Below are 27,183 nucleotides of genomic sequence, written 5' to 3'. Positions count from 1 at the left end.
CCTAAAATCTAGTTGACACCACTGAATAACAACCTTGTGGAGGTGTAAAGACAAGTAGCTTGTGTGCTGTACAGGAAACTGTGCGCTTGGTTTGACTTGAGACCAAAAGCCGAGTAAAAATGAAAGTAAACTCACAGGGAAGGATGTTGGGGTATCTGTTTTTCTCCTTGTTTTCATTCTTGTTGGCTTCCTCGTACGTCCCCTGGGCACTACCTGCCGGCAACGACTGCAACACCAAGTTGCATGAAAACAATCTTATTAGCAGCTAACAGTGGTTAAATAAATTGTTTCGATCATCAATACACTTCCTCCAATACCTCCAGACCTACGACTTCCTTTGTCTACACTGACAAACAACTCAAGAACGATTGAACTTTTATACGGTTAAAAAAAAAGCAAAGAGTCACGTATTATTTTGAGGATCTGCTTCGCATAGGACACAAATAGTCAAACGGTACTTTTTCATTCCAAACAGTGTGAATGACAACAGTATGTGTCATGGAATAAATGGCGCCTCTTGGCTCATGTGAATTTCCTTTAATAAAGATAAGCATTGTTTGATGAGAGCGCACCATGTAAAATGAGCAGGATAATAGAATTTTTTATAAGACTTTAATGCTATTCAAACTGAAGGGGATAAAGGAGCAACACCTCAACCCATAATGTAAAGTGTGATCGTTAGGGTTGCACGATATGATAAAAACTTGCGATTAGTAATCAATATAAAGTAACCATTTATCGCACAAACTGTTATTGCAATGATAAATTTTCGATTTATCATGCAGGTCTAGTGATCGTCAATTTTCCTCATACTCCAGCTTTAATCAAGCTTTAAACTAAAAGGGATGAACTTACATTGTACTCCTCCCTGAAGAGTTTTCCATCATCAGCTGAACGGAGTCTGTACTCTTCCTCCAGTTGCTCGACCGGGATGGGGGCGTAGGTCTTGGAGGATGATTGGGATCTTGGCAGAAGGACCACCGTTTGTTGCTCTGTTGAGAGATATGACAGTGAGAACATCCCCTCTGCTGCGTGATTGGTGTGGTTGATATGAGTGCATTGGGTACAATCCGTTTTATATTGACCTACTAACTAACAGTTAAAGAATTGATTTATTTTAGTATTACTATATTAATAAAGCCTTTATCTGCTCACTATGCATCAATTTTTCACTAATTTTCAAGCATTTAAATAAATTTAAATTTAAATAAATATATAAATCTTTGATTTGGAGTTTGAATTCCTCCACTGATCCTTATCTACCAGTTTGAGGTAATCATAAAACACAATCCTACATTTATACTCTGATTGGGATTCGCTCAGTTAGAATCAAGTTCTCACACTAGTTTAAGTTAGAGAACGATGACACAGAATGATGACATTTTGGTGCATGCTTGCCCACACCACTGAAGCATTTAAAGGTCATAAGCAGGGAGTCCAGGGCAGAAACCCTTTCCATCACCCTTCAGAGGCATTTTGTTATAACAGTGCAGAAGGTGTTAGTACCACTTAGCTACTTATACCACCACCCTGTGTACCTGACCTTTTGGCATAGTGATGGATAATGACTCAGTAATGTGTCCAGTCTCTAAAACACAATACACATACAGCACCACATCACATCCAATACAACAGGAAAGAACAACACTCAGATTTAGACTGTGGTTTGCTTTGAAGAAGTCGAATTTTATAGGAATAATGAAAAAAAATGCATTTAACAAAACTGGAACAAAAAAGAAAAATCTTACATAACTTTATCAAATCAAACTTTATTTTAAAAAAAGCGCTTCTGATACTTGCGCAGCTCGAAGCGCTTGACAGTTACTGTATGATACTCTTAGAGAACTGTTAAAATAAATATAGATGCTTTAACGTTTCCATTTACAAATAAATAAAATTCATCACAATTTTAGAATAAATAATAGAGTAAATCAAACCCTATAAAAAGTTGTTTTAAATGAAAAGTTAAAATCCTGTAGAAGTTAAGAAAAAAAATATTAGATAACTGCAAAGTAGTGAGTAGTGTTCTTTAACATCTTTTCATAACCTTAGATCTCCATAGATCTCATTTATTTGTCTATTTTTTAGTGTTTAAAAGTGAAACCAGCTCAGCTTTACAAACTACAGTAACAAAAAAATAACTAGATGATTGTGACGGTGGCTTCCACTGCTTTAGTATTTTTTCATCTCAACTTCAGGAAGTCTGACATGAGCGCGCCTGCACATGCGACAATCTCCCGAGTCTGCCTTACAGACGATATGTCAGCTGTCTTACCTTGTTCCTCCAAGATGCCATTTGGTACTTTTTTGTCAACTGCTGTGACAACCACTTTCCTTTGGTTTTTTAACCTAAAAAAACAAAAAAGAAAAACATGGAGTTCCAGAATAACAACACAAACGTATCTATTAGGGGTAAAACATGCAGAATTCTGAAATGATAAAAGGAGGATATCTATCTATTGATCCTACCATCTGAAACTTGAGGTAGTTTTTTTCATTAGTTGATGTCTACAAAATTCAAAAAAGTCAAAACTAGATGCACAGTTACTCCCTGCGTAGTTCTACATTCACCGCTCGCCCTGTTCTCACTGAACATGCGAGGGAGTCAGCTTGCTGAACTTCCTAACTGGGCTCCGCCTCGGTGACTAAAAGGAGGAAGTGTTCGTCACCGGCAGCTCTGCCCCTGAGCGTGGTTCAGCACAAGTCGGCAAAAAAAAAAAAAGCGCACGTGGTGCGAAAGTGAAGTAACGGAGTCTGTTCCGGGATTTTTTCTTTTTTACCTGAGGAAATACCAGGCCAGCAGTGCGATGATGATCAGCAGCAAGAGCACGACCAGCACAGTGGGAAGGATGTGGTGGCTGGAGGATGTAACATCTTCTGAGGAAGGAGAGGCAGAAGCAAGGGGAGGGGGAGGTCAGGGAGCAACGCCAACAAAGAGGCAGGAAGAATGGGCAAGGCCAGCAATATACACACTTAGCATGCTTAGCTTTAACAAACCCATCAAATAAATACCTGGAAAAACCAAATCAGACCGCAGAGCCGATTTATTAACTGGCCTCAGCGGTATTTTGTCAACACAGATAAGCATCATCCTTATTCCTCTATATCTAACAGAAAATTAGAGGCTCTAAAGATAGAGATTTGGGTTAAAGTCAAAGTTAGTTATTAGATCTGATTATGAAAGTGTGCAATAAGCTGTAAATTACTGTGCAGGGCTGCTGAGCTTCATTGTTATCTGGTAATAACAAAGCTGTAGAAAAGGGCTGTTATTATGCAGGTGCATTCACAGCAGCAGATATGCCCTAATCATATCTCTGCAAAAAGTGATGACTCCAAGGAGCAGGAATTTGTTGCTGTCACGCATTCTGCAGTCAGGCTGACGTTAAACTGGCCTTGTCCTTACCTTTTGTTTGGTTGCCGTTGCCTGTCGAATTGGACGTTGTTGTGGCTACCACCAGAAACATAAGGGGCACCATTGTGACTGCGGGAAAACAAAATGAAGGAGGATATTAAATTTAGAAGCAGAGATTTTCGGCAATCAAGAAGACGGGGGACGGATAATATCGCCATTCAGGGTGTATAGAAAAGCGTTTGACAGATCCGCGCGTTCATGACTGGGGTTTTCAAGAATGTGCTCCTCGGTGCAAAGTTCACAAGGACACAATGGAACAACACACTCATATCCTGGCCATTTATTAGTGCAGCCATAAATCCTACGTGCAGTTCTGAGTATGTCCAGGTGATGGCGCAATGCTTTAGTTTTTGAACAATAGGATGCTTTACATCAATGTAGAATAGTGTAAACCTTGCATCTTTAGGCTAAAAAAACATTTAAAACAGATTAATAGCTTAAAATGAAAATACTTTAAGTTATTTGAGGAATGCCTTAACTACCTGTGTTCATATTATTATCAGTTAGGAAATAAAGTTTTCACTAAATTGTCCCGATCCAGCTGTTTTCCTTCAGCTATTTCCGTAACAATGCCGTGCCGGAACACACGGGATTTCCAGGATATTGCTTGTGTAAGATTTTGGAAGTCTGAAAACACCAGCACAGCACAAACACCAGCAAAACCCGTCTAAAAATAAGTATTCACACTAATTTAAGCTGTCGAACATGTGTCTTTTCTTTCCTTTGATAACATCACAAAAACACAGAAACACTCTAACAATACCGCACTACTCGAACCTACTTTAATTAGTGTGGTGATCCTGTCATTTTCCTAGTCTGAGACTCACACCTTTGCCGTTTGCAGCTTTAAACACACATTCACAGAGCTGGAATGCACCAGCACAGATCTGCTGCAATCACACCATTGAAAAGGTTGCAGGTGTGCGAGTGAAGTGTGGGTGTCTGCGAGATTGCAGCTGCAGAGGAAAAGAAAGCAGAAGCCAAGGGCTTAGTCAATGAAGACACTGTTCAAGCCTCCACGTTGTGCCGCAGTGTCCCGCTCCGTGTCCAAGCGGGACACCGGGGGAATGTGCAGGCAGCCAACCAGAGACGGTGACTGCAGCAGAGAGTGAAGGAGCACAGGGTCTGGGTCAATAATATTTCCTGGAGCGATTAATAAACCCTGACATGTCAGGACCAAACCCTGTGGGAAAGACTGATGAGGGAATTCTAATGAGAAGATAGGAGGCTCTCTCTTGCGCTTTATCTCCTCTTTTGCTGTTGAAATGTGACCAGCTTGCACTATAGTTGTGATGTGGTTACTTTTAATGTTCAGAATACCAAATGTCTGTTTCTTATATTTGCAACAACTCAACGCCCAGCTGAGCGCTGACAGCTTGGCCTATGGCTAAATCTTGCGGCTCAGATTTGCTGCTTTTTAAGCAGCTCCCAGATCTTTACCTTCTCCGCCTCTGGAGATACCACTCCGTCATGTTTCACTGCTTTCCTGTCTGCCTTCTTGAGCGCCCCTGAGAATAATACTTACTTTCCTCCCTTTGTCCGGCACGCTTCCATTTCTTTGGAAATCCTTTAGTGCATTTGTCTTGAGCAACATAAATCACATAACTTGCATCTTTTATTGTTTGCCTTTATTTAATATGGGTCAGACTTGGCTACGACAGCTATCATCTCATTGTGAGGGCTCTCATCTATTGTCCTCCCTCCATTTAGCACTCAGCAGCTAGTCACCGAGCATTAGGCTAGCCATAGTGAAAATGGGTCATGGGACATGTCAGCCAGGACGGAGCTCTGGGGCGACCCTATTTTCCGGTAGAAGTCCTCTGCAAGAAGCTTTATGGATGGACATATGTCTTAACCAACGAGACAGGCTGTGTTATTTTTTTGTAGTGTAAGTGACATGGGTTACCTAACCATGAAGACAGCGCTGTGACTCCAGTAAAGTTTACTATAAATTACTGAATGAAAGGAATCAACTATAGTAACAGGAAATGCTCTTCAACGCCAACTGATTATGTAATAAATGAATATTATTGAATGTTATTACACCACTACAAACACCATTACAATCCAACATAATGGATCATATATGAATGAAAATTTTTACTTAAAGTGAATTTTTGAAACTGTTATTTTTTTTTTTTTTTTTTTTTTTTAACTCTCATTTACAGGCTCTGTAAATAGATGAATATTGGCACTAACTATTTGAAAAATGGCAGTCTCAGCTTGGCCTACTGGCCATGTCATGACTGGTTTTTGCACCCTTTTGTCCATTCTCTAAAAGAAAATCAGGATTTTGTGATGTCATTTCCTCTAAAATGGCAACAACTGGGAATCTAAAGAAGTTTAAACCAGTTTTATTTAAATGAATCAAGTGATCACAACTTGTTGATTTTTTAGCAGAAATATATGCCAAATATATAATTTCTACCACTTTTTATAAGCAAAGCTTCACAAAAGTAGACCTTAAAACCAGGCAACTAAATTGAAAATGCATTATTTCCTGTTAAGATCCACTCCAAACTTCTTTTGAGCTAGTTATAAAGCATTTCCAGTGGTCTTTTAATTATAATTACCAAAATGTTATTTTTAACCATAAATCAAAAAACCAAACTTGGCTAATTTTCAAGTATAGTTTCTTCAGAGCAGCACAATTTTTTTAGAAATCGGGCTTGGAGGTATTGTGGGCGGGACTGTTGGCACAGAGCAACCCCGCCCCCTTTGCCCTCCCCATTGCTGAGAGTTTGGAGCAGGGAGCTTGTGGCCCGCACAGCATATTTTCTATGCCACAAATATGCTCTTTTTTGAACTTTTTTTTGTCTTCTCCTGATTCACAATGATTGGAATAAAGAAATACTCAAAAATGCAATTTTGATCTTATATTTGTTATATATGTCCTCTATCATCAGAAAAATGTTACAAGAACACTTTAATTAATTAATTTTAAGGGAGTGGGCCTATAAATTAAAACTAAAAAAAAAACATTCAATACCTACATTTAAAAGATATCAGAGGTCTAAAAACATAATTATTGTAAACATATTTAACCCTATGAGTAATTGTTATGAATTAAAATACTGTATTTTCCTCCATCGCTCTGTGAAAATAATAATGTAATAAAGAGACACATTTTTGAGCAGTGTCCTTCAAATCATTTGTAAAGTTTAAGAATTTGACACAACACACAGGGACGTCTGAATCCTCGCTGTTGAATAAAATATAAAACTTTGATCTGTGGGCCCTTGTGAAGCATGAATCATCAAAGCACACACGGTCAGAAGCAGGAAAAATCTCTGCATGATCTCAGAGAAACAGCTCATTATTGTGTGTACTGTGTAAATAGCACAAAGGTCAGCAAAGATTTGAGATTTTTATCAGGTTTTTTTCCTTTTTTTTGTTTGTATTTTCCAACATAAAAAAATAATAATACTTTTACAAACAAGATATGAGGTGTATTAATTGAAGCCTTAAATCATCATGTTCCTGGCCACACGTCAGCAGCTCCGGTTTGTTCTGATGGAGGTCCAGGACCCAGCCGGCTCTATGAGTCACAGCCCCGTCTTCACTGATTACAGTCTGCCTCCTGTAAATACCTGCATATCTCGCAGCAGGCAAACAATAATGTGGATATGCGCAGGTATCAGCACATCTCATTTCACATGAAAGAAACGGGGAATTCTTTTTCTACAGTTCACATGTGGAAAAAAATAGAGCGTTCGTAAATGTTTCTTTTTTTGGATCTAACATTTTAACTGAGAGGATAAGTTATTCTTCTTAAAGGCCCACTTTAATGAGAATTGTGTTTTTGTTGCCTGATCCTGTAACATTTTTCTCATGATAGAGAATAATTAAAATTGTGTTTTTTTTAGAACTTTTTTATTAATTTTTATATTCATTCAGATCCATCCACTTGCAGACAAATGTATCCATGTTTTTGTTTTCCTCTTCTGAGTTTTCATGGAAGCTGTATGGCTGGATACCTCTGATTTTGCCTGCCGTTTTTTTGCTAAGCTAATGTTAGCTTGGGCTTGTGAGGTGCTATAAGCTAGCAGGAGAGAGTTTAAACAAAGGCTAGGTCAGAATTATCTCCCTAATTTCAAACTAATAGAAAACTATATAGTGCAGGACTAACTAGTGCCATGGATTTTATAAGCAATTTTGACACCATGCTCACTATTTTTTTATTTTTTATTTTTTTAAACGTAGAGCACAAAGTAAAAAATTAGCTATAATTGTTTTTTTTTTTCTTGTTTGTTTTTGTTAAAAAAAAGTCACAATCAACTCAACAAATCAAACAAACTTGTTGGAATTAAAAGAAAAGATGGAGAAATTATCCGTCTTTGGCAGAAGTCCTTTCTTTGGCAGAGACAATGCTCCGTGCACTGTCAGTCCCACTGAGCACAGTTCTGTCCTTTCAGATACATCAGCAGAGGAATTTAAAAAACTAGGCTGTGGGCATCGTGGCAACCTGACATAGTGGCAGGCAGGATGTCCAGTAGGTGCCCTAAGCAAAAGCACTGGCAAACATTTGAGCTTTGCTGGTTTCAAACTAAAACCTGCAGGAAGTGGTGAAGTGGAAGGTGTCATACTTAATTTAGATCTCTCTCTTTTTGCCTAAGCAGGCTGACAGGGGTTTCTGTCTAAGCTAAAGTAAACGAGCCAATATTTCTCATGAGATTATACACTGATAATGCTGTCACGAAAGTGTGCATAAAAGTAATCAAATACTAAAGAAAGAAATATTGTGTTTCGGAAAATAAAAATCAAAACAGATACTTTCAATGAAGAATAACTGAAACAAAAAGAAAAGCTACAGTACAAAACTACTTTAAAATTATATGCAGTTTTGTTTTTTAAGATTAATGTTATGATATTCTTACCAAAGGAAGATACTATCGTGGTTATGAGTGGCTGACCACAGTGGTAACACAAGTTAACTTGCGGTTAGTTAATCCGAAGACTTTTTCATCAAAGGTAGAAAAGGTGAAGTCATGATTTGGCTAAATATGTGACAGCATGTTTGTGAAATGTGTCAGATACTCAAATAAAGAAAAAAATACTGATGTCGTTGTAAGAATGCTTTCTTATAGGTTGAGCAATCATTTCTGAATAAAAAAAGACTTTTATCAAAAATTTGTGAAGCTAAAGGTGACATATCCAGAAGTGTAGAAGTTCAACCCATTCTATCTGAAAAAACCTTCACCTTCTGGAAATTCAAGGCAAACGACCTGAGGTAGTCAAAAAAAAAAAAAATCCAGTGTCACAGCATTCTGTCAGATCTCATTAAATCATGTGAAAGGATAAAGGCGCTGGGTCAAGAGAAAATTCAGTTTTGGCCATTTCCAACAAGGTCACCATGCTCCTGTTGGTCGTCCTCAAACCATGCCTCCACGCTTCTGCAGTCTCAGGGGTTACGCAGAGATGCAAAACCTGAGCCAAGTCAGCTATTTTAAGGACACTGCACTAAATTCATAGCCTTGACTGAGGAAACAGTGCTGTGATATCCATCTGCTCTCACAGATGTTGCATACCGTGTAACCCACTCCGACAAATATTCAGTTTTGCCCTTATTTGAACTATGGCCGTTCCTGCTGCTCTTCTTTGAGACGAACATTCATAAGAGAATTCTGAGTGGATGACAGCGCAGACCCTGTGGACACACCATTCTTTTATGAATGATAAAAGGATAAAGAAGCTTGTTTAACATGTCTAATGTTGATGCATTCAACCTTTAAAAATATGCAGCAATTTTTTTATGTGCCATTATTTAATAATGGGCTTCCATGGTAACAAAAGCAGCAGTGCTGCCATCAACATAATACCTGTGAGGTACTGAACACATCTATGTTTCTGCTAAAAGATGCAATATAAACTTCTGCAGCAGATGGATTTGTTCTAAAGAATTTTTTTTTGTAAGAATTTAGGCACCAGATATTCTTAGATTGCTTACATCACATACAAATATTAGAAAAAGGTTTTTTTTTAATTGCATCCAGTAAAGGGGTCAAGTTCAGAAATTAATTTTAGATTGTGTTCAAAAGATGTTTTTCAGGCAGTTTTTAATATTATACCATAACTTTTAAAAATCAGTTTCATTAAATCAAAGTGAAATTGAACATAAATTAAAACAAATATCAAAGGTTTTCAACATACTATACACATATATATATATATATATAAACTGGAGCTTCTCAGTCCATATTGGGTTAAACATATGACTAATAGTTCAAGTCAAGGTCGGCAATGTCTCAAGTTGAAGTTAACAGAGAGCAGCTGCTGGTGGCAAAAGGTTACAGCTAGATTTTATTAACAGTTATGTCAGACTCAACACTTATGGTGACCTTCATCTTGTGTACACAACTTTTTCTTCTTGTTAAAGCAATAAATCCATATGAGTCAGAGTTTAGTAAAGAAAAAAAGAAGGAAAAAAGTTATTTTAAGCTGTTGTAGGTCCCTAAAGCTAGCAAGTGACAATAGACGCTCTGAGCAATTGTTCTTTTCAAAATAAAATGATAGGATTAGTTATTTGAAAGTACCAGGGTATTTTCTGTGACCATGTGACATATTTGTACAACATGTACAAACTAAACTGAGCTAATTTTGTTTTGCTGTATATTTTTTCCATTAAATGTCAGAAAAATGTATTCAGAGTTTAAAATTAATGCAGTATTTTAAGAGATTTGGGTTTCCTTGAAGACCCACTCCAATGAAAATCTCGTTTCTAACATGTTCTTGTGGCATTTTTCTCATAATGGAGGACATATATATAATAATTTAAGATTGAAACTGTATTTCTAAGTACTTGCGTATTCTATTCTGTGATGAATCAGTAGCAGATGATAAAATGCAGCTTGAAAAAACTCTTTTGTGATGCACCAATTGAAATGGATGGGCCAAAATCTCCCTGCTCTGCTCCATTGTGATACATCCATTTGTAGACCACTAGATCCATTAATATCTTCATTTTCCTCATCTGAATTGGCTCAAAACTATAAGGCTGGATAGCTTTGAAATTGCTCACCATTTTTGTTGCACTGCTAAGGTTATTTTGAGACTGTGAGGGGCTGTAAGCTAGCTGGAGAGAGAGGGATGATGGGATATCAGTGGAGGCTTACTTCTACACAAACAGTCTTGCCCACAACTCAGTCGAAATCCGTCCACTCTGAAGAAACTATGTCCTAAAAAATGACAAGTTTTTTGATTTTGACAAAAACCTGCATCATCATAATTAAAAGACCACTGGGAAAGCTTTTACAAAAGATTAAAATATGATTGGAAAAAGTGATAATCTCAGAAAAGGAACTTTTTAAATACATTTAAAAAAGTGCTAATCACAACAAATTTCTGAACTTTGAACCTTTAACCTCTCCTATAATCCATTTCTTTTTAATCAGCCAAACCAAAATAATCTCCAATATAATCCAGATTGGGCCTTTTTCTTCATATTTCTCTAAAGCAAACAAGAATACATCAATATTTCCTGCTATGATTACATTGTCACAAAGTAGAAGCAACATTTCTGTCTTTTTACAAGGATTTGTAAAAGTAGAGATGTATTGACATAATAAAAAAAAGGAACAAGCCATAATATGAAGGAAACATGCTTCCCCCTAGATTTTAACTGTGATTGTGCTAAAACATCCATCAAGTTCGATTACTTAAAAAGACTGCTTTATCCAGAGTAGCAGCCTGAATATCAATGATCAAAGCTAGGTTATCATCACCAGAATAATCGGGTCAGACTCTGCGGTATTTCACACCAAGACCAACACAGAAAAGCAGCTGCAGCACAGCGTTCCCTCTCATGTGCTGCTTCCTCACCCTCTGTGCTCACAGCATTGTCATTAATCAATTCTTGCCTCCTTCCCAGTGCACCCAGACGCCGTGGCAATGGTAATGACCTTGGGGACCTGCTGATACCTCTCCACAGTGTCAGCCTTCCACCTCTGTGTGAACAAATATAGCATCTCCCATGGAGATCTGAGCTCGCTGCCTGGCAAAACAAGGCGGGTTCGCTGCTGCGCTTGATGGCAGTTATGAGTCAATCAGAGGAGACGTTTTCTGGGTAAAATGGTGAAGAAAATACTCAGTTGGCCTAAGCGCCATACCAGGGTCAGGCCCTGTTGACTGAGAAATAAAAACAATCATGGAAAGTTGGAGCTTTTATCTGCTGTTTTTAAAACTACACATGACAAGATCACAAGTGACTAGTCGTAATCCTCTTAAAAACATTTTGTCAGTTCAAGCAGCTCAACAGCATGAAAACCACAGCTGCCGCAATCAAGAATAAAATCAAAAAAACACTGCACACGTGTGAAGCTCAATGTTTTTTTAACAATCTGAAAGTACAATTATTAGTTTTTAAGAAAACCAAAATGAGCTTTACTCATCGTAAGCCTCACATAGACGTGTAAAACACAATTATTGGCGTTCTAAGTAGAGGTGTCACATTCTAATCATCAGAAATAGGGGTCAATTACATAATTTCCTATATTTTATTTGGTTTGTTTGTTTCAGAAAAGTATTAGATTAGGGATTCAGTATCAGCAGATACTCAAAATCAATTGACTGTGGATCAGTCCAAAAATTCTAATTGGGACGTCCTTTGTTTTATGAAACATTATGCACAAATACAAGTTTCTACATGTCCAAAATCTGGAAAAAAACAGCCCACATTCAAATATCAATCAGCCATTGTAAGGCTGTCGCAAGTCATGTGACCCTTCTGTGACATTTTCTAGCTTTTTCCCAAAATTTTTCTAATTTTTACTGTAAAATATGAACAACTGTGTCTACTTTATACGCCAAGAGACTGTGGCTGTTTTCAATGAATTCAATATCAAGAGGCACGACAAGCTAACTGAGAATGAATGGTGCAAAAAAATGTATAATTTAACAGTCATTTAGGTAATAACATATTTAGATCCATTTACTTTCTATGTGAAGGAATAAAAAGTGTGCGATTGCAATAAAATGTTTAATAAATAGTTAATTTTCAATTAATGTTACTAAAATAGTTTTAAAAAATGTCGGGCCAAAGGGTTAGGCCTCAAATATTCTCATTGAATCTGGCCCTCTTTGCAAAAAGTAACCCGTATTTTAGTGGTTGGTGAAGAGTCACCAGGTATAATAAAGGCATCTTGTACATTGTTGATCATCAGCTCTGTGTACGTGTGTGAGTGTGTCACAACATCCATCTTTCTCCCTTTCTTTGGACTGCTAGGATTTACCCCAATAAATCTTTCTTAAAAACTCAAAGGTGGGACAATTACAGGTCAGACTCAGAGATAGCAGGAGCAGTTTGTGGCAGCTGGACTCCAAATGACAGAGGGTGCATCGGGACACATCTCATTATAGCTCAGCACTCCAACATTATCTTAAATGGACTATAAATAGGTAGCAGAAGAAGAAAAAAGATTAAGAGAAAAACAGTTGTGAAAGGTAGAAGAGAATGGTAAAGTCTTGTTATGGTGACATTTTAAGATCTAAAAATGATAATTTCCTCTTAATTTGGAGCCCTTTTGAGTTTGTTTAAATTGCTCCACTTGAATTTCAGTTTTCAAAACTCTTCTGGCCAATCGTGCAAACAGAAGGTGCTCAGCTCAGATGAAATGTTGGTAAAGTCTTGTTTGCTTTATTGTACAAAAATTACAGTGCATTTTAGTTGCACAACTGTTGCAACAACATGATTTAGTGCTTTAATAAATTCTTTTGTCCTTCCACTCAGTGCGCTCAAATTCTGCTTAATCTGAGGGGTGATTTCACAAAATAAAAGCCCAGACGAATATGTAAAATGGCAATTGGGATATACTTTTATTTACTTCCTTACGTCTCTGCTGCCTAACTTAGACGGCAACCTGTAACCAGCAGGAGCATTCAAATCTTCACTTTAAGATAGTATTAATAGTTACCAAACAGTAACCTTTTTGGGGAATATAACTCATTTCCACAAGTTTGCTTGCTCATCCGTGTGATTTCAAGCACTTATGAAATGTTCAGATGTCAAAAGCAAGTCACTAAACATCAGGGCTGAGTCACTCTGACTCAGCGGTGACCTTCTGTCCACTGGGGGCTGCTGAAGGAGAGATCCCAGTTATTTCCTGCAGGGCATGATGCACTTCTTGATTTATAAACCTCCTGTGTTTGTGCCTCATTCTCAGGGGTTTTTAGTGGCAGCAGTCCTCACTAAGTTCTCGCTTCTTCTGGCAAAAACTGATTTAAAGGAGATTTCCTGTGAATCTTTCTGCAGGTTGAGGCTCATCCTGCATATTTGTGTTATTAGTGCACATCATTTCTTCAGACAACAAGTCTACATTTTAGCAAAATATGTGAGGAATGCAGTCTTATTCTTGCTCTTCAATAAAGTTTAACTTCAATTGATCCATTGTAAGTTTTCTCAGTGGTACTTTAAATATGATTGTGTTGAGTTTTCTTTATATATGTCCTCAATTATGGGAAAAATGCCACAAGAACAGGTTAAAAACACTATATATATCAGAGTAAGTCTGAAGTGTTTGACATAGAACTAAATGCACCAAGAGCACTTTCAATAATTGCATACGTTTTCCTCAGGTAAAGATTTTTTTCGTTGTTTTTTGCTCTTATTTAGATGTAAAATACGGATCACCTGAAGGGACACTGAAGTTATATAAAAAAATTATAGAAGTTAAGTTGTTTTTTTTCTTAAAATTGAAGTTAAAAAAAAGTTTAATGATAATAACTGGTGCTAACCAGATAGAAACTTTAAATTTTTAACTTAAATTTTTAGAAAAAAAAAAGTTACTCAAATTTTTTGTTCTTGTTTTTACCTAAAGCATTTTGGTCAGTTACTATCTGGTGTGTACCAGTTAGTAAACAGAATTTTTATTTTTTAACTTCAATTTTTATACAAAACATGTTTTTACTTATTTTTTCTTTTTTTTTTTAGAAAAAAAATGTTCTTCAATTTTTTGACAATCAGTTTCTATCTGGTGCACACCAGATAGAAACTAGAAAAGAAAAATGATTTTTTTACTTTAACTTTTTAGAAAAAAAAAAAAAAATTACTTCAATGTCCCATGAGGGGCTCCGTAGTAAAAAGCATAATTTAACAAAGAAAGTCAATTTTAGTTATAATTTCCACTTTCGTCTGACAGGGGTTTCAGGCCCTATAATGTACATGACTGTTGTGCGTCAAAAGCTCTCTGCAACACTGTTAATCTGTTAATACAAACCTAATCAGACATCTTTTTTGTTTTGTAGCAGGAAAGCGAAGAAGCCCTGAAATAGCAACCATCTGATTTTTATGAGGAATTCCCTCAGTTTAGTCAACATTGAGGTAGTAAATTAATCTCTGACAACAATGTTATTCTACAATAGTTTTCACAAAGTTTGTGATAAAGTTACATAGTTGGTGACAAACTTAAATACTAAGCGTGAGGTTAGAGGCCATTAAACCCATCCAGACTGTCTCCCAATAGAATCATATATTATGTTACACATACACAGACATACCATGCAACTGAGAATCCCATCATATAGCTTAATTGCAGTGCCACTCCCTGTAAACACTGAAATAACAATGTTTTCTATTGTGCTTGTTTGAGTTGGAGGTTAACAGAGACCTAACAGAGGAAATCTGCAAAAGTGGGGACAGGGTCTAACCCCAAAAAACTCATTTCATTATGAGATAGAAGGTAGGGGTGGGCAGCAGAGGAGAAACCAGCGATCTCACCGCTGCGGGAGAACAAAAAGCCACTTGGTTCAGAAAGAGAAGAGTAGGAGGAAAAGAAATGAGGGACCGGAGGGGACAAGAGCCCATGGTGTGTGGACGAGGAGCCAGCCTCCACTGCACTGCAAGCACGTCTCCTCTGCAAACCAGTAAACCTTCCACTTTGAAAGGAGTTTGATAAAGTGTCTTCTGAATCATGACTTGTCCCCAGACTGTCTGCAGGGGAAGCAAGACCTTACTTCGACACTGCTCCAGTTGCCATGGCAAAAAACAGCCTTTTTACAGAGGCGGTTATTTATCTTCTCAAATCCCGACTCCCTTTTATTCTTCTTTATCACACTCCCGGCGACGAAAAAATAGAAAAACAAAACTTCTTTTATAGCCTGGTTCATTTTCACAGAGGAGGTGCAGCCGATTTGAGCGGCACTCTGAGAAATGTAGGAGGTTCACGTAAACATTGGCCACAAATCTCAACATATTTAAAAAAAACCTCTTTCACAGGATCACAGCCCACTTTAGCGACAACATTGACAATTGTGTAACATTGTTGTCGGTCTGGAGGAATATGAGTCATTCAGTGGGGCACCATAGTGAGCCTCATTGTCCTCCGTTCTAAGCATGCTTGTTACACAAATGAGGAAAACCCACAGACTCACACAGCACAGAGCTAATGGCCAAAGCAGAGAGCCTTAAGGAAAGCTTGCTTCTCTATTTAGAAAGGAAGTGCAACATCCAGCCATCAGACAGCTGCACAGACGTTGCATGAGGCAAATTGGCAATCTGGAGGAGACCTTTATGTTGTTAACAGCTTTTGACCTGGGCATGGAGGCAGGTTTGTGGGCGGAGCCGGAAAACCACATCTGGCTGACTTCATAAAAAACGATTGCAAGAAGTTCACAACTAATAATAGGATAATATTAAATTAAAAAAAGATACTACTTTGTGCATACAACATACACATTTTTGCACAAAAAAAATGCTAAATTGAGGGGACTTTTTTATTTCATGACCAGGGCTCCGTAACTAACAAAATACATAAGGCTAATTTAAAAATCTCAATGAAAGAATATAGAAAATAACTTTTCATGGCTAATATTTATTGGGTCACAATCACCCCCCAAAAAAGCGACTGTATCAAAGACATTCGCTGTGCACGCCTGTATTTGTGTGTTTCTGCACCGTAAGCACATGCTGTCCTCCATCTGCTGTTTGATTGAGGCCCTTTCCTTTCCTTTTCTGCGCCGGCAGCCAAGCAGCTAGTCTTCCCTTCCTTCACTGCTCTTCTCCTGAAGGGAAGTGAGAGCAAGACCGACACATACAGACAAACAGCCACGTGACCAAAGCTAAATCGCAGATTTAACGCACAAAAAGATACCCCCCCTCCCCCCCTGCTTTATATGTTCCTTCCGATTTCAACCATGGGTATTGCTTTCCATGTTTGCCTGCAAACATTTCCTGGATGGTTGCCTCATTGTCACATGCTTGAATTTGTCTCTAAACATCTTCCGTAGAACTAAAATATGCCTAATGATTAACAGAGTTACAAGAAAAAGTTAAAGCTACTGAATTTCCTTCCTTAAAATCAGTATTGAAAAATCCCCCACCAAGCACATCAGTCACAGTTTCCTATTCTGTTCAGTAAAAAAAAGAAAAAAAAAATCAGGAAAATTACTATGGTCCAGCTGAAAAAATAAAGAACTAAACAACCATTTCCTGAAAAGATCTGCCGATTTATATGCATAACAGACTGGCAGCTGTTGTAAAACAACCATTAACTCAAATAGAGCCTGTCTTGCAAGTTACAGCATCCTTTTAATAAACAGCATAGCGGGGAGGAGAGACTATGAGGAGAGAGCCGAGGATGATTAAGGAAATGAACAGATGGGAGTTCAAGAAGTGGAGGACACCAGACGAATATATACTGCGTGTTTCTTGCAAAAAGTAACCTTAAAGAGAGCTAAAGTAGTAAAAAAAAATAGGGGAATAACTGCCCCCCTAGGATAAATATAGGATTTTATAATAAAAAGAACTGGATATCCACAATACAGCGGAGCTATAACTCAATGCTAACAATGATCTACTCTTAAGCCTTCTTCCTCTCTCCCATGGTGCCCATAGGAGTCCTCACTGCACTGTTATAGCCTGCCTGCGGTGCCAAGGAGCAGAAAGTATAGCTTGTTTAAAGCAAATTAAGATTCATATCAGTCAAACCTGCAAATGTACCTGAGCTCAAAGCCTTGAACAAAGAACATTATCAGTTGAAGTAGTATTGAATGAAACAGTGCAGCCAGACAGTAAGAGGGACGGGAAAAGACGTGACAAATAAATGGAAAGAAGCATATGGCCAATGAGGACTGAAGTGAAACAGAAATGTATTTACAGAGTTTTGTAAAAAAGTGTTCCAAGTGGTCTTTTAATTAATGTGTCGGCCATTTTTAACCCAAAATTTGAAAATTGTGTCATTTTCTAGAACAGGGATAGGCAACTCCAGGCCTCGAGGGCCATAATCCTGCATGTTTTCCAACAGCTCTGGCATGTTCTAGTTGGCTGGACACACCTAAACCAGGTAATCAGTCATGACTAGGGCTTGGATATCTAGAAATCATGCAGACACTGCAGTCCTTGAGACCTGGAGTTTCTTATCCCTGTTCTAGGACATAGTTTCTGCAGAGCGGCAGTACTTCATTAGAATTTTATCTGAGAGTTGTGTGCTAAACCATTGGTGTGTAGAAACCCCACCCTCCTTCCCTTTCCCATTACCAAGACCTCTGTGTGGTGAGCACGTGGCCTGCCTAGTGTTTTATTCTACTTTACAAATATGTTCTTTTTGAATAAAGAAATACTCAAAACTGCATTTTGAGCCTAATTTTCTTACTATATGTCCCCCATCATCAGAAAAACACCACAAAACCTGTTAAAAACACCCAAAACAAGATTTTTGTTACAGGGGGTCTTTAAGGTCTTAGGCTCTCAAAGGAAACCATCCCCTCTTTACAAGTTCTAAAATAAAATGAAATAAAACACAACCCTGTAGAAATTGTCATGAATTTAGTTGCAATAATTTTGTACCAGAAAAATGTTGTGAATCTTTAGCGTGCAAGGTACTTTATTATGTAAAAAGCTTTATATCTTTAGATAGCTACTTAAAAAAACGTATGGCTAACCTTAGCATGTTGACTTGTTCTAAGCTTTTAAATAATAAAATAATCTATAAAATACCTTAATTTGTTTAATTAAACAAGCAAAATGTAAACACAGTATCAGTTTTAGTTTTTCTTCAAATAGCTGCTGTCTCACTGCTGTTTCACATCATCAACCACTTCCCATTTAATTGGTATTTTTTAACACCAGTACAGATGACATAACCAGGTTAAGCATATTTCTAAAGAAGACTGTGTATGGTAAGCAAATAAACTGGAAAAATCAAAATGGTTTTTCATTAGGAAGACTAAGATTTGAATCCATACATTTTTTTTTTCATATACTAGTTCCAGTGTGCAAAATAAAACATGTTCTTACCTAGATGAGAGGTGATTCAATGTGTCCTTTTTTTTACATCCATAACAGCGGGTCGCATAGTTCTGACCAAGTCCGGCATAGTCATATTCTTGCTGTCTTCATCGATAGAGTTGTAGTAACTGTGACAGCTCTGGGAGGAGAGACGATCCTGGGATCCAGGCGTGGAGGACTGCACTTTCCAGTGAGCAGTTAATCAAGTAGCAACCAGCAGGAATTCTTAAAGAGCAGCACTGGATGCCTTAAAGGGCTGCTCGCCCCCTTCAGCTCAAGAGACTGTGAGAAAGACAGAACACATGTCGGATAATTAACAACACACCACAGTAAGACGGGTGATGAGACGCTAGAGGATGGAGCAAGGTGTCATGTACTTCCTGTCAAGAAAAGGAACATTAAATCAAAAGCAGAAGAGCACAAAGTTGAGAGAAAATAAATGCTTCCTCATAAGAAGAGGCAACTGTTAGAAGAACCACATATAGAAGAAAATACCAAGAAAGGTTCAGACACTTCATTGAAGAAAACAAAATCATTCATGGTGTGGAGAAATACTAAATCTTTTGCCATTGCTGAATATTTTCTTCTTTCCACCAAAATCTAATCAACACATACATGAAATAGTGCTAGCACAAAGTATACATGAACAGGAGTAGAGGATACCCAAGCTGGTTAATATACAACTGCCCCCACTGTTCTCACCCGTGAGGGAGAAAGATATACTCCGATGAAATGGAGACAAGAACCACAATTAATGTACCTGGGAAAGACAAGCAGCCAATAAATCTGGAGCAGTGTTTCTGCTGAACGACAAGGTTCTTTGTTAAATTAAAGAATGATTAAGCCTGCAGTAAAGGGCATTACATAAAAAATGTTCAATAATTTTACTTGGTAGCAATGGGAAGCATGCCTACTGATTGCTATGGTGACCAGTTTGCTTATGGCCAGCTAAAAGAAGGTGCTGTGAGAAAGAAGGGTTCTGTCTCAACTGTTTTTATCTATAGATTTGAACTATTAAACACTTTTCCTGGGCTATGATGGTGTAGTGGTTAGCCATCTGGCCACACAACAAGAAGGTCCTTGTTTGAATCCTAGCTGGGACCTTTCTGTTCTCCTTGTGCAAGTTTTTTTCGGGGACTCTGGCTTCCTCCCATAGTCCAAAAACAAGCTTCGTAGATTAATAGGTTGGTCTCCCTTTGTGTTTTGGAAGGATTGTGGCCCTCCAACAGACTGGCGACCTGTTCAGGGTGTACCCCACCTTCACCCAACAGTACCAGCGACAACCCCTTGACAGCATGAGGGATATAGTGGGTTGGATGGATACTTTGCCTGCCTCTACACCCACCAAGAACTCAAAATAAGGAGTTCCATGATTTCTTGCTCAGTGACATGCTTGAAGTAGACCACCAGAGTCAATGCATTGTCTCTCACAAGTCGTCATATATGGACGAATGGTTCGGCCCTGCTTTGCGTCACTTTTTGATTTTTTGGGTGTCTCCAACTCTTTGTTTTTTGACTTGCTGGCTGTTCTTATAAAATCAGAGGTCCCCAACCCTCGAGACACGAACTGGTACTGGCACCTTAATGCCTTGTTTCCACTACGCGGACCAGACTGGACAGGAACCGGCTGGACTAGACTTTTTAGTGTTTCCATTACAAAATGGACTCATTAATGGACCGACTGGTACCATTTCTGGTCCCCCGTTGGTCGTAGATCCATAGAAAAATGGAGTGGACCAGTGAGGGCAGAGTTTCTGTTGTCACACCTCACATTGATTGGTGGAAAGGTATTACAACGACAGCAAGCGTCCGACCAGCTCAAGATCCAAACCGTAAGTTTTGTCCTCTTTTTGGCTGTATTGTTCTTCGCCCCCTGCAGTCTTCTTGCAAGGATTAATACATTTTTTATATACAGTATTCTTCCTTATTTCGCGGGGGTTAGGGACCAGAGACATGCCAAATTCACAAATACGGGGACACAACCCCCCACCTATCCCCCTGATTCCATCTCACCCGACCCCCGCGGCCAAAGAATGTGTCTTACCGATCCAAACTCATCAAAACACTCCAGATTATTGAAGAACATTGGAGTATTGCTCAACATAAAGAGTTTGTTTTTTCTTTTTAATTCAGAACAATAGACTGATCTGCAGCATAGAGGCTGGCTTCAACCACAATAAACACCTGTTCTGGATTATAATTATCCTCTGTGGTTATCTTTTGAATTTTCTGTCTTTTTCTGAGTTAGCTGATGCTTCTTTTTCGCTGTAGTCGCACCGTTATGGCGCAGAGCTACTTCATCAGTCTACACCCCACATGTGTTTTGATGTTCCAACCCTCAATGGAAATGCTCACTTGAATGAATGGTCCTCTGACCAGAAGGGCTTACCTGGTCCATACCGTTCAGTAGAAAAGAGGCATAACCAGGAAATGATGCCCTTACCCGGTAACAGTTCCGCATCCGGTACCGCATCCCGAGGGTTGGGGACCCGTGATTTATTGGAAACAGCCAGCACGTCAAAAAACGATGAGTTGGAGAAACCTTAAAACATCAAAAAGTGACGTGGAGGGGGCCAAAACCATACGTTCATATATGACGAGTTGGGAATGAAAATGTGCAGCCAGATCATCCAAATTCTTACAGGGTGATGTGGAATCGATATATTAAGGCTCACATTGTTAATCTTTCTCAATATCCAAGTTCAGATTTGTGGCCTGTTTCCTGGATAGAACTGTGTGGGAGTACTTGAAATCAGATATAATCTCAAAAGCTCATAAATAAATGATGAGGTTTGACAGAAGGGGAGGCAGATCAAGCAAACTATTGAATAATAGAAGAACCTTTCTCTAATGCAATCAGATACACAGTGACACTCAGCAACAATCAAAGGAAATGACAGCCATACATGAAAAAAATATATTATTCATACATTTATAAATGTATATAAATTCATGAATGAATACATTAATTTGCTGTTTATCACAGCATGCAAAAGCTAAATCAACCCAAACAGATAAGCCTGAACAGACTAAAAACATAATGCTAAAGTGTCTCGCACACTTATCATTGTAAAAGTTATTTTTTGCTTTTTGTTTAAATTTTATTGTGCATAAAAATACAACTTCAACAAATTTAAAACGTCTTAACAAAAATGAAACCAAATAAATTGATCAAATATCTACTGTCAGTATAAAAGTTAGGCCTAAAAGCAAAGGAAATGACAGCAGAGTGTGCTGTAAAAAGAGGCTTCAACATATCACCTCCTCACAGTCACACCCAGTACCACAGTGCATGTATTAAACACCACATTTGCATCAATCATACAGTCTTGAAACATAAAACAACATCAGATCCTTGTGTCTAATTTGGTACCTTAAGTGTTCTTAACTATTAATTACCTCAAAAGCAGAAATAATTGGCTAAAATGTTAGTTGATGTTTGTTAAAGTATTTAACAAACATTTTACTTTAGCAGAATATTCTAGTGACAGAATATAAGTCTTTTTATATTTGCATGGATTATTACAAGTTTTTTTTTTGTTTCAAAGTAGGGGCTTGTATTGGCAAGAGCCTGGCTATACGATACGTATCGCAATACGATAAATAATTTGATATATCCCAAGACTATATAGGAAGAATTGTTCACTTTTTTCTAGAGTATGAATTAATACATCTGTAATTGTAATAAAAGTGTTAACTTCATTTTAATTAAGCATTAAATACTGCAACTGTATATTAATACTGACAGTAACGTGGCTCAGAGATTCAGTTCGGTACCATCACAAGTAAAAACTAAGTAGTACATGTCTCATAAGAACAAAAACCATGAGATCTTTTTGTTGTTTTGGTCGCGGTGTAGCGCGGCGGGGGAAAACAAAAGTACAACACTAAACAACTAATTAAATATTGTCTTACTCCATGAGAGACCTTTACTTTAAAGTACAGCTAAGCTTTTATGGAAAATTAAACAATTTGACTCGTCTTTGTGGTCAGTTTATTTGAGAGTTAAAGCTTAGGCTCCACTCAGTACAAATAAGATCTGCTATACAGATGCAGACTAAAAAGAAAAGCAAAGGTAAATGAAATCTCTCATTCAAGTGTTATTTCTCCAAGGCACTCCAAAAGCTGGCTCACATCGCAGCACGGTGAGAAATACCTGCTGGACAGACACCTCGATACATGCAGGTAGGCTCAAACAAGTCTCTCTTTCACCCTCTGCACCTCCGCAGGGTTGTGGTCAATCAGATTAGGCCATCATGCGGAGATCTCTGAGTACACCAACACAAATCCATTTAAAAAGATAAGCTCTGAGGGTAATGGCTGTGACAGGAGTACACACATACATGTATTACAGCAGAATTCATGTGGAAGTGAGAGATCTTTCTGTAGCTAAAGAGTCTGGCTGGTTAATCGTTGCAGTTCAAAAAATATAAATGCATTTTTCCATTAGGTCGCACAAAAACATGTTTAAATTACACAGATTATAATCCATCAGTTTGTGTGATTCCTGACTAAAGGCTGTAGAAGAAATTAATAAGATATGTAGAAATGGAGTGGAGAAAAATCTTTTTGAGCTGGAATTGAGATAGGAAAAATCAAGTAGGGCAACTCCAGCGATACTTTCAGTGTCAGTGCTCCAGATATGTTCAAATGAGAGAATGATTAATGATGTTTACAGGTGGACTCTAAAGGAGTAAAACGGAAAAACACATAATCTCACCACAAATTGCTGCTGTGAGGAAAAAAAAAATATTAGAAAAAAGAATGTTTTGTGTGTATGTGTGTATGTAATAAGATGCTGGAGGAAGACCCATCCCAATAAAAAAATATGTTTTTAACATGTTTTTGTGGCATTTATCTGATGATAGAGGACATATTTAACAAAAAAGAGCTTAAAATGTTGTCTCTGAGTATTTTTTTTTATCAAATCATACAAGCTCTCTGTTCCACTCCTTTCTGATACATCCAACTGTAGACAAATACATCCATATATCCGAGCTGCTCTTCTCATCTGCTTCAAAACTGTTCTTCTGGATAATTTCAATATTGCTCATAATTTTTGCGGCACTGATAATGTTATGTTGGGGTCGTAGGAGCCTGTAAGCTAGCGGTGGAGTGTGTAAACAGATGGATGATGGGAAATGGGAAACTATGTCTTAAAAAACAACACAAGTGTCTTGATTTTGGGAAAAAAACAGCATAATCATAATGAAAATACCACTAGGAATGCATTTAAAATACATCAAAAGTTGATCCGAGAACTTAAATAAAGTGAGAGAATAAGACCATATTTTTTTCATTTTCTGCTAAAAAGTAGACTTCTTGTCTCATGAAATGAATGCAATGTGCCCAAACAAGCTGCAAAGAAAGAGATTTTCTAGTTGAACAGGATCCAAACACACAAACACTCTGTCACTGTGATGTCATGCACGAGCTCTCCTGTGCTATTTTGTGATTGCAGTGATTCTGTCAGGGTCAGGCTGGGGCTAATCATGAGAAACGTATGATTATTTGTGAAGTGGCGAACGATCCCGGGTGTATCCCACCTTTCCTTAACAGTGGCTAGGATAGGCTCCAGCAACCCAGTGACCCCTAAAAGGGAAGTAGTAGACTTTAAAAAATGTGTGGATGAATGGATTATTTATGAGTACAGTTAAATCAGAACCAAAAAAAAGTTTTTATATTGAATTATTTTCAAATAATTGAGTCATTTCACTTATTCCTGTTTTTTTGGTCATTAAATTCATTTAAATAAAATTAGCAAACATCCACTACCAAACCTCAATAAATCTCTGATTTTTACTCCACAACTGCAAAGGAAAAAGTTTTAAACCTTAAACCAGAAGAAACTTTCTGAAGATGATAAATTGAACTGCAGCAAAAGCTGTGGGACTGTTTTTAAATTAAAACTTAAAATGAATCGCTGCTCTGCAGATCAATGCACCTATAGTGTTTGTATTCCTAATGGGACCCTTAAAACTGCAATTCTTTTGTTTTTTTTTTCTTTTGTTTCTTTTTTCCTCACTAAAAAGTAAATATGCAACCGATTATGCCAAATAGTGCTGTCATTTTTAAATATAATATGTCATACTATTTAATTTACTAATTTTGATTTTCATTGTGAGCACACAACAAAAGCTATGGAAATAAATCTTAAATAAAATATAATTTAATGTATATTTATTATCTGTGTCACTGTTATACGTTTTAGTGAAGTTATAAAGGTGTCAAGGACTATTTAATACTTTTCTTTATGGTCTCACAAACAATTCTGGTATTAAAAGAGGATCAAAATAAGCAAAAGAGGATCACTGTGACTCTAAAGTCACAAGACCCAGTCATGACTTCCAGTGTTTTTTTTAATCCCTGTTTTATCAGAAGCCCTACAAATAAAGAAAGATATTGTTTATCCCTCCATTAGCCATCCGATGCTCATTCGCTCTGTGGTGTCTCCCTTCTCTTCCTGTTCTCTCATCCTTTCCCAAAAGCTCGCCCTCTCAGGCGCCTGGGAGCTGCTCAGACAGAACACAGTTTGGATTAAAAATAAGCTCCCAGAGGAGGATTCCCCCACAAACTCCATGAACTCCATGCAGTAAATATTCACGACAGAGGAATTGTGGTGCTAAACAACACAAGGAGAAAAGCAAATCTCCCGACACAAGTATTCATAAAGCATCCTGTGTTACTGCGACGATGCAAACACAAAGGCGGGCAATAATAAGCATGTGCACCCACACGAAGAGAAAAAAAAGCTGTGGTCAACCTGTGCATCTATACATGAACCTAAAGCAGCAGGTCTAGTCTGCCTTCACTAGATAATAAAGATTTCATTTATTTAGCAAAAAACGGCCAATATAGTAAAATATAATAACCTACATCTGGCCATAAACTATAACAGCATCGACCTTTTTTATCCACTTTAGAAAATGAGGTCCCGTTTGAAGAGTATTAGAAAACAATAAAGAATAAAGACACTTTTATGTTCTTTAAACAGCTGTGGTAAATGAATGTGTTAAAAGCTAAGACTTCCACTCTATGGCCCCTCGTGAAACTGTGAAGCTGAATCCTGGTGAAAATCTTCAGGGAACGTGTGTGTTTTACTTTTGTATGAAGCTTTTCTACAAAAGGTTCAATATCCACAAGCAGGAAGTGAAGGTTTCCTGTGTGAACTGTGGTTCACTGGCAAACACATGTTATAAAATTAGCTGGACTGTGAGAACTAAAAAAGAAAGACAAAGAGATGAAGTCAGAAACACGAAATGAGGAAAAAAAAGAAATACTACTGAAACTCTCTATGATGCATGATGATAGTTTGATGATAGATGGGTGGTCGTGTCATAAAACTTCATAAAACGATATGCAAAATACATTTTCTTAGTGACTCAACACCAGTAGAGAGAGAAAAAGAATAATATTTATCTTTTTGAATAGTTTATCCTTTTCTTCTTTACTCTCGTGTCCATTCCAAGGTACAACAAAATACTTTCCAGTATTTCTTTTACATTCCAAATAGTCCTAAAGCAATATAGGTATTGTTAATATAATCAAAGCACAGCTGTGTCTCAAAAATGGCTAACAGTTACTAGGATAATATGGTCAATGAAAATATTTCACAACAATAGTATCCTACAAATCGGAGAAAGGATTTAGATTAGTAATCCACGTGCATAATCCAACCACACATTAGACTGTAAACTCATGCTGACTGTTTTAAAGTCCCAGTGTATACAGTAGCTCTGCTTAGCACCAACTAAAGACATATCCTGTACACACTGGTCCGATAAAGTCTGGTCCAATAAAGTCTGGCATCCACCATTAAAGGGATACTTGGCGTATATGAAGAGCATGAGATAGAATTAATATCCAATAAGCATAACAAGGGTGATAAACATCCATCCAAAGAGGAAACAATTCAGTCTATAATCCTAAAACCAAAGTGGACCGGAGAAACAAGCATCAACAGGCAGACTCAACCAGAACCAGCTGACAGAGAGTCATTGGGAATGAGCGACATGCCACAACAAAAACTATCGTCATGACCAGAAAATAAAGCAATAAAAGTACAAACATTTTATATCAAATGAACCGGTCTGTATATGCTTAATTTTAATGAAAAAAACGACTTTTTAACATGGAAGTTGATAGAAACTTCTCCCTTTTGAAACTAACCTCCAGTGGTCATTGGAGGAACTGCAACAGTTGGTACTTCAAGGTTGTTTCTTTTTTTTACCAAGGCTTCAACTTTGACAATTTAAACAAGAGAGAAAATAAAAAAAAGTATGTCTTCCTGAGAAAAGTGTATTGAGAGTAGTTAGGGGTTTTACATTATTAAAAGATCTGTAATTCTACTTCACGGATTCCACCTATTACAGATTATTTTTAGAATGCATCTCCCATGATAAAAAAAGAGAACACTATTCAAAAATATCACATTGGAATAAGTAATCTGAAATAATTTCAAACAACAAATATAAAAAAAAAATATTATATCAAGCATAATTTCAGAAGTCTACTTTAATTTAAGAGAAAACATAAACAATTATAATTTCACACT

The 27,183-nt window shown here is 37.5% G+C and overlaps 1 protein-coding gene across 6 annotated transcripts in view; it reads right to left on the bottom strand.

The window, feature by feature from the left end:
• The window catches only part of ptprea (protein tyrosine phosphatase receptor type Ea), a 51,304-nt gene that overhangs the window by 6,464 nt on the left and 17,657 nt on the right, over positions 1-27,183 (bottom strand). The window contains exons 2-8 of one of the 6 annotated variants that reach the window (XM_024285406.2): positions 18,639-18,911; positions 3,404-3,481; positions 2,781-2,874; positions 2,276-2,349; positions 1,544-1,588; positions 856-992; positions 136-226 (exon numbers count right to left, since the gene is read on the bottom strand). In XM_024285406.2, the coding sequence (XP_024141174.1) occupies positions 136-226; positions 856-992; positions 1,544-1,588; positions 2,276-2,349; positions 2,781-2,874; positions 3,404-3,476 (514 nt within the window). In that variant the 5' untranslated portion in view covers positions 3,477-3,481; positions 18,639-18,911. Of the gene's footprint in view, positions 1-135; positions 227-855; positions 993-1,543; positions 1,589-2,275; positions 2,350-2,469; positions 2,723-2,780; positions 2,878-3,403; positions 3,482-18,638; positions 18,912-27,183 lie in introns of those variants that run through there. The other 5 variants (XM_024285405.2, XM_024285407.2, XM_024285408.2 and 2 more) reach the window with 5 other exon arrangements.

This window comes from Oryzias melastigma, linkage group LG19 (assembly GCF_002922805.2).
Source record: "Oryzias melastigma strain HK-1 linkage group LG19, ASM292280v2, whole genome shotgun sequence".
Classification (NCBI taxonomy): domain Eukaryota; kingdom Metazoa; phylum Chordata; class Actinopteri; order Beloniformes; family Adrianichthyidae; genus Oryzias; species Oryzias melastigma.
This window is presented reverse-complemented; position numbering and strand designations above follow the sequence as displayed.